Source organism: Hirundo rustica, chromosome 3 (genome assembly GCF_015227805.2).
Source record: "Hirundo rustica isolate bHirRus1 chromosome 3, bHirRus1.pri.v3, whole genome shotgun sequence".
Taxonomy (NCBI): domain Eukaryota; kingdom Metazoa; phylum Chordata; class Aves; order Passeriformes; family Hirundinidae; genus Hirundo; species Hirundo rustica.
In genome coordinates this window covers 27,972,232-27,986,499 of record NC_053452.1, presented here as the reverse complement: position 1 = coordinate 27,986,499, position 14,268 = coordinate 27,972,232, and the positions used below count along the sequence as shown (strand labels likewise).

The 14,268-nt window shown below is 39.8% G+C and overlaps 1 protein-coding gene across 8 annotated transcripts in view; it reads left to right on the top strand.

Annotated features, from left to right (window-relative positions):
* SRBD1 (S1 RNA binding domain 1) overlaps nucleotides 1-14,268 on the top strand; it is a 142,019-nt gene that overhangs the window by 29,294 nt on the left and 98,457 nt on the right. For all 8 annotated transcript variants that reach the window (XM_040060212.1, XM_040060215.1, XM_040060218.1 and 5 more), the window contains 2 exons: nucleotides 1,132-1,239; nucleotides 13,413-13,570. In XM_040060212.1, coding sequence (XP_039916146.1) covers nucleotides 1,132-1,239; nucleotides 13,413-13,570 — 266 coding nt within the window. The remainder of the gene's footprint in view (nucleotides 1-1,131; nucleotides 1,240-13,412; nucleotides 13,571-14,268) is intronic.

The window sequence follows — 14,268 nt, the reverse complement described above, 5'->3', positions numbered from 1 at the left end:
GTGATGAGATCATGTGGCTAAGCACTGAAATACAACCCTGAATGTTGTAGAACTAAATGGTGAGCTTAATTCTGCTCCCATGTCTGTCTGCTCAATGCAGGGTTGACTCAATCACACATTTCTCAACTATTATATGCACAGACACTTAGAAAAGCTGTTTCAGAACGTTGCAGATCCCCTTAGACAACTGAAAAGCTTGGGGAGGAGAATCTTAGAATTCTCAGTATTTATGAGTGGCTGCAAGTAAACAAGGTCAAAAGTAAAATTCAGTTCTGTTTTTGTCTTTACCTCGACATAGAATTATGACCATAATTTTACCACGTTTAATTTAAAAAAAAAAACCCAAGCCAACCAAACAAAAAACTTAGAAGACTTGCATGCTTATTTTTTACTATGTCTGAGTGTCTCCCATTACAGTTTGGGATACAGGTGTGTTAAATAATACAATAAGCGAAGAAAACTCTTGAGTGTTACCACTTTTCCTATATTATTATTTACACTTTAAATATATCAGTGACAGGTAAAATAGAAAAACCATTTGTAAGGTTTTTGGCTTTTGTGGTTTAAAAACTGCTGCAAAATTAGTAAGAGTTCATTTAGAAGCTGGGTAGAGATACTCGATGCATTCCAAATGAAATTTGAATTTGGTTTCATTTATTGGCATTAGTTTAGTTCCTTAATCTTCATCTGGGCCGAATTGCCTTTTATCAGTTACTTTGCAGTGACAATTACATAAGATGTTTAGTCATTTTTTTTCTAATGTATTGAGGATTAGCAAAATTGCAACCCTAAAGGTAATGATGGAACCAAGTTCTTTGTTCGGTTGTAATAAGCTTTGACTTCTCAAAGTGGAGAAATTTTTTATGTTTTTTTTTAAGAGATAAACCATAATTGTGTTCTAATACCTAAGAAGAGAAAAGATAAGCCTGCCCCTTGTGTGATATTAGAACTATGAGCAACTTCTCATTCCATTAATATTTGATTCATGATTTAGTTACCTAATTATTGTAGTAATTTTGCAGTTTATAGGATTTAACAATGTAGAAGCCTTTCTGGAAAATTCCTTTTCTATCTATGTGTTTACATATATTCTTAAGATATTTCTTTCTTTTTCCTTCCGATCTTTTTCAGGTGGAGACCAAAACAATTTTTAAAACCAGAATTTATGAGGCTACTACGGAGTTCTGTGGAGGATGCATATAAACGCCTTATATATCCTCTTCTCTGCAGGGAATTCAGGTAAGCCTGGAATAAATCTGTATTTTCATATTACTGATTTTTTTAGCAATTCCCAATGTTTTGTTAGACTATCATTTATCTATTTGAGAATATCAGCATGTTTCTAATCCTCTGTGCTTACAGAAGAAATAAACTATGTAGTCTTGGTTCTATAGATATAATTTCTGATCCTATCCAGTTTAGGTTACAGTAGAGAAATTTTCTTTCTGTGAAGACATTTTTACATGTTTGCATGCTAGATACTTGTACATTTATCTAATGAAGTACAGTTTAGAACTATATTATCATGATAGTTGTATTTTTATTCTTGTAATAGCATAAACCAAGATGTCACTGAGTTTTCCCATCATCTCTTCATGTCACAGCAGGAGTACTGTCAGTGACACTCTTCTGACTCACTCTTTTACCTGTTTAATGGAACTCAGCAAAGTATTGTTAGGGTTGGAAGCACCCCTCGTGTTTGCCAGCTGTATTTTGTGGCAAACTAATTAGTCATAGTGTTAGTCTGAGACTGTTTTGTGAGCATTGTGATGTCTTTAGAGAAGTCAGTGAACTTATTGCTGGTGATACTGTAGTGATGATGTCATTGGATACTGTGTCACTTGTTAAGATCTGTAATACTGTTCTAAATTTAAAGGAAATTTAAAACTTAGTATCAAATTAGCATGAATTAAATGAGGTGCAGTATAAGAGTTTACCACATAATGAAAATTATTGAATATGTCAATTAAAAGCATTATCTTCTAATAGCTAACAGCACTTAGGGTGTGATTCTTCAATACCAGAAAAGCTCTACATAACATGTTTGATTCTGACAAGGCTTTCTGATATGTACCTAAATGTTAATGCTTTTTTGAGGTAGTTCAAAATGAAATTTATCAAAGAGAGCCTGTTTCTCGGACCAGAAATGTTGAAATGACTTATATCAAAATGACATGCTATCTAGTACCTAAAATCAGCAACCATGTTGTTGTCTGTACTTTCCTGGGTGTGCTTTTGTGTTTGAATTGGAGTTGTTTTCCTTTTCATGAACATCATTGCAAGAATGATTTCTGTTCTACCTCTTTGAACAAAACCATCAGCTCCTGATTTTCCAGTTCCAGCATGTATTTCCAGTTGCTTTTGGGCACTTCACTGCAGTATCTTGTGTTTGCTTATTGCTTTGCAAGTGAGATTGCTTCTCCTCTTTTGATTAGTGAGCCTGGTTTTTTGTTACTTAGAATTTCACAGAGTTCTAAAAATACTGAGTTCACTTATTATTTTTGACCACAATAGATGTAGCTGCTGTAATAGACTATGAACACGAAGAAAAGTTCCAATAGGAATTTATTACATTACAGCAGGCAAAGCAAAGGCAAATACAGCGCTGGACGGCAGGGGAGTCTCGCTCCACCAACTGCCGTGAATTGGTAGATTTTTCAGTCTTGCTTTTATCTTGCTTCTTTCCTCCGATGATGTATGTGTGACGTGTTGCTGGGAGGGTCTCTTTCTGTCCCTCGGTGGTCGCAGAGATGAAGGCTGTAGTTGTAAGCTGGAATTCCTGAAACTTAAAGCTGATTAAGCAAGTAGAGAAGGAATGAGCAAGGGTCTGTTTGCCTATCAGCTTAGATAGTGACATAGTAACTTCTTGTTATCTTGAGTTATTTGATCTTCAGTGAACAAAAAATAGTTAATGTTTATCACAATTCCCCCATTTCTCTTGTTCTTACTTATTTTTGTTCACTGTATCTTTGCAGTTCTTGTCTAGCTAACTCTAAAGTTTTTAAATTTTCTTCTTCAGGTATCTGATCATACTTAGTCCTAAGAAGCATAAGATGTGCCGCTTCTAGCCGGCTTTTCACTATAGTAATCAGTTTATTAAATATACATGGTCTAAAGTCTGCTTGCAAATATTTATCATGCCCTCCCCTGGGTGTCTAGTCAGAGGCGATTGTTTCACAGCCCTAATATCTACAAAAATATTCCCCAGGATAATTACAATATCCTTTACTGTGATTTGAGCTTGGGCACCTGTAAAATTCCGTTATGTTCAGTACTTTTTACAATGATTTATGTTGGTCAGATCACACAATCTTACTCTGAAACTGGGTGCTCCTACAGTAGTTACAGTTTGCAAAATCTCATTGTCATCCCATCGCCATAGTGACCATTTAAAGGGTTGGTGTGGTAGATTGTCTAAGGCATTAATCCCTCTCAAGTATAACATCAGCAAAAGAAAAGTAATCGGCTGGGTCACGTGGTGAGCATCATTGGGGGCATAGGAATGGGAGTATATCTGAGGATTGTTCTATTTTATAGACTGCAACCTGTCTCTCTGCCCAGGGTCCTTGCTCTTATTCCTATTCCTGAGGCAATTCCTCAAATATTGTTTTGTTATCCCACCCCTGGGGTTTCTTTCCTCCACAGCTTTTTACCCCTCTGCCTTTCCCGTCGACTCGGTTGCCTCGAGCCACGGGGGGTACCATCTTCTCGGCAGCAGGGATATTCTTCAGGAGGTCCCCGGGGGCGACTCTGTTGCCTCTTGACATAGGAATCTCAGTTCCGATACTTAACCGGGGGTGTATCACACCGGATTCCCTTTAGGCGTGTGCGGCAGGTGCAGTCAACAATTTCAGCTATGAACGGGATGGGTTCATTAGGGTGATAACAATAATATTTTGGTTTAATCCCTAATGCAAAAATCCTCCACCACTCTTTTGATTCTCCTACTAATCCCTCATATTTAACTTTATATTCTAGAATCCAATCAGTTATGTTCCGCTGCAGTACCCAACAGGGGCTGCAAATTCCTCTAGGAGGGGTTCCTCGCCTACAATGACTCCACCACCTGTCCCCGCAGATTTTACAAATATAACAAACAAAGGGATAACAATTGCACTCTGGGTCTCTACACTTTATCTTAACATCAGAGTTACAAATTAATCTTTCCTCCGTGTAGTGTGGTTCTGGTGCATATTTTACACGGTGTCCATTCATTGATGATCTCTCCTCTGGATCCGTAACTTCAGGTCTCTAGGATTGCTTGTTACCTGCTACTTAGGAGTCAGTTTGCTCACTGGCCTTTTAATTCTGCTAGCATGGGTCCCTTTCTTTTCTGCTGTTCTGACTGCAGTATTTGTAGTAAGCAATACAAGGTAAGGCCCTCCCATTGTGGGGCTAAGGTTGCTTCTTTCCAGGACTTTATCATTACTCAATCTCCTGGTTGCACCTGGTGCAGTTTCAAATCTAGCGGGGGTCTCTGAGCTAACCTTCCCTTATTCTATAGATTTTCCCTATATTTCATTAGGCTGGTAATGTATACATTCATATTTTGATCCCTCAACTTTGGATGATCTTGTGGTTCCTCTATATTGTAGGGCATTCCATACAACATTTCAAATGGAGATATTCCCATATCCGATCTAGGTTGTGTCCGGATATTAGCAATGCTAATGGTAGGCATTTTACCCATGACAGTTTGGTCTCAATCACAAGTTTGGTCAATTGTTTTTTAATTTCTCCATTCATTCTTTTTACTCTTCTTGAACTTTGGGGGTGCCAGGGGGTGTGATAATCCTATTGTATTCCCATTATTGCCATGGTTTCTTTAATTATTTTGGATGTAAAGTGGGGGCCTCTGTCCGAGTCAATGGTTTCCGTGACCCCATATTTGGGAATAATCTGCTCTAATAGGGTCTTGATCACTGTTTAGGCCGTTGCCCTTGCCGTAGGGAATGCCTCTACATAATGGGTTAGGTGATCCACTATTACTAATAGATATTTATACCTCCCAGTCTTTGTAACTCAGTAAAGTCTAGTTGGATGTTAGCAAATGGCCGGTATGCTGTAGGTCGTCCCCCCTATTAAGGTTTTTCTTAAATTGGCTTTATTTACTTTTAGGCAGGTAACGCACCCCCTCACTACCTGCTTTGCCAAGTCATCTGCCCCAATACACATATGTTTGGTGGCGAATTGATCTACTAATGCTTGTGCCCCCCAATATGTTTTGCTATGTATTCTCCTCATAATATCCATAGTTATTGATTTAGGCAGTACAGTTCTATTATTCTCTGGAAGTCGCCATTCCTCTTCTGGGTCTTCTCTCAACCCCATTTCTTTCATCTTTTCTTCTTCCTGCATAGTAAAACTATATATCTTTTGCAAATTCCCTCTGCTAATCTCACGCTCTTTTCTTTTAGCCTTCGGATCTTTCTGGGGGGTAGATTGTGACGTCTGCAAAGCAGCCTTTCTTGCTTCCTGATCTGCTGCATTATTTCCCCTGCTTTTAAAATCCAATCCCTTTTGATGCCCTTTCAGGTGAACAACAGCAATTTTCTTAGGTCCCCTCAAGGCCTTCAGCAGTTTCCTGATTAGATCCTGGTGAACCAGGTTTTTTTCCCTGGGAGTTTATCAACCCCCGTTCTTCCCATATTTTCCCAAAAGTGTGTATAATCCCATAGGCATATTTTGAGTCAGTATAGATGGTACCTGATTTATCCTTCAACAACTGCAATGCCCGCAGTACAGCATAAAGTTCACAGGCCTGCGCCAACCAAGATCCACTTAGAGGGCCTGATTCGATAACTGCAAGTCCTTCTCCCCCAACTATTGCATAGCCAGAGACCTTTTTTCCATTAATTACTCGCGATGAGCCATCTACAAACAACCTACCCCCCTCTGGGGAGATGGGGTACTGTTTAACCCTTATCGGTGTCTCTGGATCTTTAATGATTACCGAGAAGGGGGGTATATTCAACCTTCCTACACTATCAGGAGTGTACCATACTTCTGAGTTAATTTTTTCCTCATCCTCTACCCTCAAGGGACAGAGTTTTATTTTGATTTCTTCATTTACTACTTCTATATTAATACCCATTTCTATAATTAAGTCTCTCCCTAACAAATTATAATCTGCTTCTGGTACTAGCAGAAGGTTCCTATTCCTATTTTGGACCTCGATTCCACCAGTACATTCTTAATAACAGGGACTTCAAAGGGCTCCCCCTTCGCCCCTACCACTTGAGCAGTTTCTTTTGATATCTTACATCCCTCCAGTAGTACCTGGACTGTCGATCGCTCAGCTCCAGTATCTACTAAAAACTCAAATTCCTGCTGCTGAGGACCTATTTTTAATTTTATCAAGGGCTCCTGATGTTTCTGTGTCCCCAGCAAATGAAGCCCCTGACTCTTTCAGTCCTCTTTGAAGACTCTCTCATCCCTCAGCTGCTTCCTGCAGTTTCTCCGAAAGTGTCCTTCATTCCCACAGTAGAAACATATGCCTCCATCCTTTTTCTCTACCTGGAGAACCCCTCCCCCATTTCTCTGGGCCACTTGACTTGTTTTGGGAGGGGCATCAATTTTCTTAGTCTCCCTTACTGCTGCCACCATCATTCTTACTTGTCTCTTGTGACTCTCTTCATCTCTTCTCACACATACCTTCTGTGCTTCCTTCAATAGCTCATCTAGGTCTCTATCTTGCCAATTATCTAATTTTTCTAACTTCTTTCTGATATCTTCCCACGATTTAGCCACAAATTGTGTTTTTAGTAGTGCTTGCTCTAACGGTGTCTCAGGATCTAAGCCCGAGTACATTTGCAGTTTTTTTTTTTTTTTTTTTTTTTTTTTTCTCAAGCGTTCTAGCTAATCCGTAGGTGTCTCCTCCTTTTTCTGTCTCTCATTAAATGCTTTGTTGATGTTCTGCCCCCTAGGCACCGCTTCCCGGATCCCCTGTACTATTATCCCCCTCAGATCCTGCATATTGATTCTGTGATCCTGCTGCTGATGATTCCAATTGGGATCCTGCAAAGGCCACTTGGTGTCTGCTAAAGGTCCTTGTGCATGTTGTGAATCTCGTATCTGCATCCTCGCTCGTCTAATCATATTTCTTTCCTCGGCCGTGAAGAGAATATTTAATATGGCTTGCAACTCGCCCCAAGTATAAATACTGGGTCCCAAAAATTGGTCTAGTCTCTCGGCCACCCCCAAAGGATCTTCCAGGAGGCTCCCCATCTCCCTCTTAAATTCTCGAACATCCCCAGAACTCAAAGGTACTGAAACAAACCCTATCGCTGGGTGAGGTCCCTGCCCCCCCCCCCCACAGGCATTTCTCTTAGGGGATATAGGTTATGCTGTCTAACCCGACCTCGGGTTATGGGTCCCTGCACTTCCTCGGGGGGCTCGGGATTACTCCCTGCTTCATGAGGCTCTATTGGAGGTGCATCCGGAATCTGGGGGTTCTGAGGGGGTATGTAAGGGGGTGGGATCAGTAAGGCTTCTTCCTCTTTACTCCTGTCTTTCTTTCGTCCTCCCTCTTTGAGGGGAAACAGGAGCACTTCACCCCCAGGTCTTGTAACCCATACATTAGCATATTCACTTTCTTCCTGACTAAAAGGAATTTTAGTGTTTACCCACAAGTTGAGTTTTTGCTTCACCTAATCTTCTGATGATCTAAAAATAGGCTAAAAAATATTCCAGGAAATCTCTTTTCCACCCCATACTACTACACAATAATGGATCATTTTAGCTTTATCTTTACCCCCTGTGTTAGGGTAATGTTTCCAATTGTCTACTATGAACCCCAGTGGGCTATCTGTTTTATGGGAGTAGAGGGCCTGCTCTTCCCCTGTCCCATCTTCTGGAGTGCCCTCACACAAGCGTGGTGCGGAAATCGCTCGCTTCCCCTTGTTCGTGGCTCACGCCCTCTCGGGCAATGAGAACCGCACTACTGAGGGTCCGCAATCACTTGGAAAATCCGAGCTGCCGGTTCTCCTCTCACTCACACACACACTCGCAGCACTCCAGGATACCCGACCCAGACCGAACGGAATCTTCCACACAGATACTCACGCGTCTTGCGTCTTCGTCCGGACCTTTGTGCACAAAGTTTATAGGGTCTGCCGGCCTCCTTTGCCTAATGCTTTGAATTTAGGTTCGTCGGTCCAACCGAGACAGGAATCGGGTCTACCAGGGCCGCCGACTGATCGGCGGGGCGCCCCCCAGGCAGAACCAAAAGTCCTATCTCACAGGTGGATCCGAGTCACGGCACCAAATTGTAATAGACTATGAACACGAAGAAAAGTTCCAATAGGAATTTATTACATTACAGCAGGCAAAGCAAAGGCAAATACAGCGCTGGACGGCAGGGGAGTCTCGCTCCACCAACTGCCGTGAATTGGTAGATTTTTCAGTCTTGCTTTTATCTTGCTTCTTTCCTCCGATGATGTATGTGTGACGTGTTGCTGGGAGGGTCTCTTTCTGTCCCTCGGTGGTCGCAGAGATGAAGGCTGTAGTTGTAAGCTGGAATTCCTGAAACTTAAAGCTGATTAAGCAAGTAGAGAAGGAATGAGCAAGGGTCTGTTTGCCTATCAGCTTAGATAGTGACATAGTAACTTCTTGTTATCTTGAGTTATTTGATCTTCAGTGAACAAAAAATAGTTAATGTTTATCACAGCTGCTCTAGGGGAGGGACTGTGTCTATTATGGTCAAAATGGTGAACATCTCATGGTGGAGAGTTCAGTTGTTGGCTTCTGTCACATGGGAGTGAAAATAGTTGTCATTTCTAGCCATCTCTACAATCAAAGTCTTTTAAAATAAAGAGACCTACTTTTTAGTGGGATTTGGTTTTAAGAGAACTAAGCAACCTGACATAGGGGTGCTTCAAGGTTCTTTTATTGTGTTTTTATTCAGTAGTTTGTATCACAGGACCATTGTGGCTTGTGTGGTGTGTAATACTTCGAGGACTGCTGGAGCAGTAGGTTCCTGAAGGTTTTCTGTTCTATTCATCAAAAGGAGAAAATAAAAGCTTCCTTCTCTACTACTTATTAGATGCAGCTCACAAGTTATCAATGAGAAGAGCACAAAGCTTACTGCTGGTTCCTGAGGTGATGTGTGCTTAGGTTTTAGTCTTTGTGATGGTGTTGCATGATTGATGGAATTTGGATAGGAAAATCTGAAACCTCTCCTGTAGAGAGGAACTCATAGCACCTTACAGTATTCTGGTCCCTGACCACTTAACCATTATCTTCCTTCTATTTTCTTTCCGGACACACCAGGAGCTGATTTTTCAGACTCTAGCAAAGGGCTGCTAAAGTATTCAATACCTCCTTTTAGCATTAATATTTCCAACCAACCTCCTGCTGTTCTTTTTTCCTTTTTATTATCATTAAATGTTGGAACAGAAAGTTTCCAAGGATGTATTGAAATTGCTGGTGCTTCTAGTGATCAGAAGAAGAATGAAACTTGCCAGCAAGATGATTACCTTATTTATTGTTTAATTTCCTTTCTTCCATTCTGTCAGATATAATTTCTTATATCTGGTATAATAATGTCCAGTGTTGCTTTTGGCTCTTTGAAATACATTTTATCTTGTTGCAGTACTGCATGAAATGATTCCATCAGGGTTTCACACAAGTGATGTGCCATGGACATATGGAGATATTTTTTAATGGATAATCCTTTCATAATTTTCCATGCTTTCTTGCAGAGAGTGCTTTCTCTTCTCTGCCTTCAGGGACACAAACATTTCTCTGTATATCTTGTTTCACACCTGAAGCTAGTTTGCAGATATTTTTCCTCAGAAGTTATTGCATCTCAGACTGTACATGGAAGTGGGGAGTTTTAAACCTCAGTTTAAAAACTAAATCTTATGTAGAAAGTAGTAGGTCGTGATTAGGTTATTTGCTTTTATTACTATACACCTGTTAGTGATCTACAGTTTGAGTGCTTTGTAGACTTCAAAGGAGGGGCTTAAAGTCCAGACTTGATTGATATTTTTTCATAAAGTAGGAGCCGAAGAGTTTTGAGTTTTGTTTGTTTGTTGGGTTTGTTTTTTGTTATTTTTTTTCCCAAAATAGCCATTTTTCTTGTGTTTGGAGAGGAGGACTACTCTCTGCCTTTTATCTCTGCCATGTTAATGTGAACTGTCGTAAATTGGAAAAGCATGAAGCTGGATATCTTGCCATTTGTATGAAACCAGCAACATACTGAAAAAGAGAATGATACTAAATTGTTTTGGATAGCTTGATGGTTTGGGGTTTTTTTGTTTGTTTTTTCCCAAAGTATCAAATTATTATACCAAGCCTGAAGTTAAGGGCCTCTGCTTCCGACAGTAGATCATGTAATTGATACAAGTGTTAAGAGACAGAGAAGAAAGAGATGTCTATAGTTGAAGTTTTAAAATACAGGATATTACATAATAGGACATTCCCCCTACACACCTGGCAATTACAGTAACATTTCCTATTACTGTAAAAGTTGCTGTGTATCCATGCCAATTTTAAACATGATTTCCATAAGGCTGACCTAACTAATAGCATGTGTTTAGGGGCAACTTGAATTCCCATACAAGTCTCCCTTCTTAGATGGACTGACAGGAATTTGCAGTGTAGGAGAACTTGGCCTTGTGGGCAGCTTGGGACCCTGTATCTTTGGCACAGATGGAGAGATGGAACTCGGCCTGTCTTTGTACAAAGCCTCTGGTCCAAGGGCATTCCCTTCCCTTGTCTACAAGCCACTTTTAACCTTCATGATTGCATGGGTGGGTGACTGGTTGATTCTCTGTTATGTGTGTATATGGAAGATCCATACTTCTGTGAAGCTGAGGTATTTGCTTTTGTTTTCTCTGGTCTCTCATAAGTGGCGTATAATTGTTCTGTCTCTGGACTCTCCCTAGAAGAAGCTTGTTCTGTTGTTTAGATTATTAATTTTTATTTTAATTAGAGAAAGGAAAAAGGGAGAAGGATACTGCAAGACTGAATGATCAAGAAATAGCAACTGAAATGCAGTGGAATGAGCGTAAAATTATGCTTTCAAGGGGAAGTAGTTATCTTTTTAAGTAAAACTATTAGCTCTGAGCTATCCTGCCACAGGAGAGGTGCTTTGGTACCATGGAAGCTAGCTTCACATGAAGATTGTGTGCTCAGAATATAAGATTATTTAGTTAAGGCATAAAGAAGAATAATCGTTGATTTATTTGCCCTGTATTTGGAATATTGTTGTCCATTTTGGTCTACTCACATGGGGAGGGAGGTAAGAAGCAGGAAAACAATTGACTGGAACTGGAAAAGACCATTGAAGGGGAAGGAGGAATGAAATAAGTTCTCTGGAAAGAAAAAAAAAATGGCTACACTATGACTTCAACTTGGAAAAGGGAGGACTTAGAGACAAATGATGTGTGAAAAGTGGAACAAGGTTTCTAGGGATACATTTTTACTCTCTTCCAGTATAAAGCTTAGGGGAGCATAATAAAAAGAAGCAGTTTCCAACCAAAAGATGGCAGCTATTTACACAGTTTGTGATGGACCTGCAAAACTCTGCCAAGAGACTTCATGGATGAGAGAAATATATTTGTTTTCAGGAGGAGATTGAATAGTTGAGCAAGAGCTCAACAAGCTAGTAAAAGGGGCAGGTCATGTCAAGCCCAGGAAATACTCTGGAAGCAGGTGGAGGCTAGGACAATATTATGGGATAGATGCTAATGCTGCTCTATCAGCTGCTTAGGCAACTGCTTGCAGACAGAATACTGGCATAGAAGAACAACTTAGCTGAACTGGTGCAGCCATTCACACATTTGGTGGTGATGTACAGACTATCTGCTCTTCTCTGAGGGCACATTTGAACTGCTGAGGAGCCTTGTAGTGCTCGTATGCCCTTCAACATCTCAGTTGAAGTTGTCTGTGATAATCACATCTACTTGATACAGAAAAAAAGATCACATGGATAAAAGGGAGCCTTTTTCTCTTGCACACTTCCTTAGGAAATGCTCAATCAGCAATGTGTGAAAGAGGATCTAGACCTCTCTCTGGGTTACTTTACAGATGAGAGACAATGAGGTCTTATTAGTTCTTTCTGTACCAATGTGGGATGAAGCAGGGCTGAGCTGGTTGATTGGTTGGATCCTCGCCAAATTCAAGTCAGGCTTTTTTCTTCCACAACCAAAAACTGCTCAGAACAGCTTCATATTCCATCATGTCGGATAGCTCTTATGAGGGTTGTCGTTGAACTATTTGTAGCCTACTTGTGCCATACATTGATTGATCTAATTTCCCTTGTCCCATTCTGATAGGGTTAGTTAACTGTAATGCAGTTTTTTTCCATTCTGTAGAAATAAACTCAGATAGTGGGAGTTTTTCACTGACAGGTAAAAAGAAAAGGAGAATAAGGGCATAGGCTACCTTTAAATGAAGGCTTTACTGGATTGCTTTTGACTCGCTAATTACTGGAATTACTGACCACGTAATGCATATGCAGGTGGTAATGAGTACCTGCAAAAGAAAAAGAAATCAGTGAGGTGATGTATATTTTTGTACCCATTATTCCTTCAGGTTTGGTTGTTTTGTTTTAAAGAAAAGTGCCATACTATAACAAATATACTTGTCCTTGTCAGTCATTATCTTACTGGCCACATCTGACAAGTAGGGCATTGTGCATCTTTTACATCTTCACTCAACAAGACTAATTTGTTTCTTGTGACACCCTGCAGTAAGTGTTTGTGCTTCAAGTCATCTTCTGAGTCAATCCCTGCTGCACTGCCTCACTTCTTTCTGTTGAAGAAGATAATTTGGAAAAGAAAAGGAACGCTGTGGCCACAGCAGCTTTCTGTTGGGTTCTGAGGAATCAGAATACCCTCCTAGAAAAACCTCAAGTCTTCATGCTTTTCCTGTCTGTTAAATGAAGTAATCCAAAGACAAAATTAAATGCTGCAGGAGTCAGTGTTAGCAATTAATTGGAGGGACCCTTCCAGTTTCTGTCTGGTTCCTCTCAGTGTAAACCATCATCCTTTTTTTGCTGGGTTGTTATTATTTTCTAGAACTGTGAAACTATGATGAGTTTGATCCATTCCTCCTTCAATTCTACTTTTCTTTATAATTAGTTTCAGCTTTGAAAGGAAGCTGTTCTTTGCTCAAAATTACGAGTTGATGTTTGAATGGTAGTTGGTGGGTGTATGTTCTTCCAAGTGTTTCTCTTGTACTTTTTATACTGACTGACTTTCTTAGAACAAGAAGGAGATGATACATAGCTACTCCTTTTGAAAAAGGTGTCAACAACTTGATTTGAATTGTAACATCTAATTAAAGATGATGGAAACATGTTTGGAAAAAGCCTTACAACTTTGGAACAATTAATAGTGTATTTGAAAGCTAATTGAAAGAAAAATATTTGGTGCTTTTTTTTTTGTAATTTCCTTCTTTGTAAGATCCAAGTTGACATCTGATGCAGAGAAAGAGTCTGTGATGATGTTTGGGAGAAACCTCCGTCAGCTGCTTCTGACCAGCCCTGTGAGGGGCCGTGCTTTGATGGGAGTCGATCCTGGCTACAAACATGGCTGCAAGTTGGCAATTATTTCACCAACCAGTAAGTTTCAGTTCCAAATGTTTTGGGAAGGACTGATAAAAATACATTCATTTAGAGTAAAGATAATTTCAAAACCTACTTTTCTGTAATTTGGGGTTTTGGGGGTTTTGTTGTGTTGATTTTTTTTGTTGGTGGTGGTGGTTTTTGTTTTGGCTTGGTTTTTTGTTTTGGGGTTTTTTTGGGTTTTTTGTGAAGCTTTTAGTATTTTACACACATCCTGTTGTATAAATTCCTTTCTTCAGCCAGTTTCTGAGTTTCTGGCACCTGGATTCCAGTGACTTCTTTGGTGTTATTACTGCTCTCTTAAATAGAATTTAAAATGCCTTCTGCCTTCCTGAGTACAGATTCAAATGATTGTGCCCCTCAGTAGTCAGCAAAGAGAACACCTGGCATTTTTATTATTTAACAAAGAATTTTAATTTAAATACTTTCTATAATATTGCTTTTTTCATGGCTAGTATCTTGGACATCTGGACACTTTTTTTCACTTTTTGTTTAGCAGTATGTGTGCTAATGTAAGAAGTCAGAAGCATTGTTTTTTCAAAACTTCTTAGTTCACATATAGAACAGAACCTTTCCATTCTAGTCTGCTCAGGGGATACCCACCTCTTTAGGCCTATGTGAAAACTATTTCTTTTCCTTTTATTTTATTGTTGCTTTTTTGCCTAAAAATATGTCCAGACCAGGGGAATGTAAAC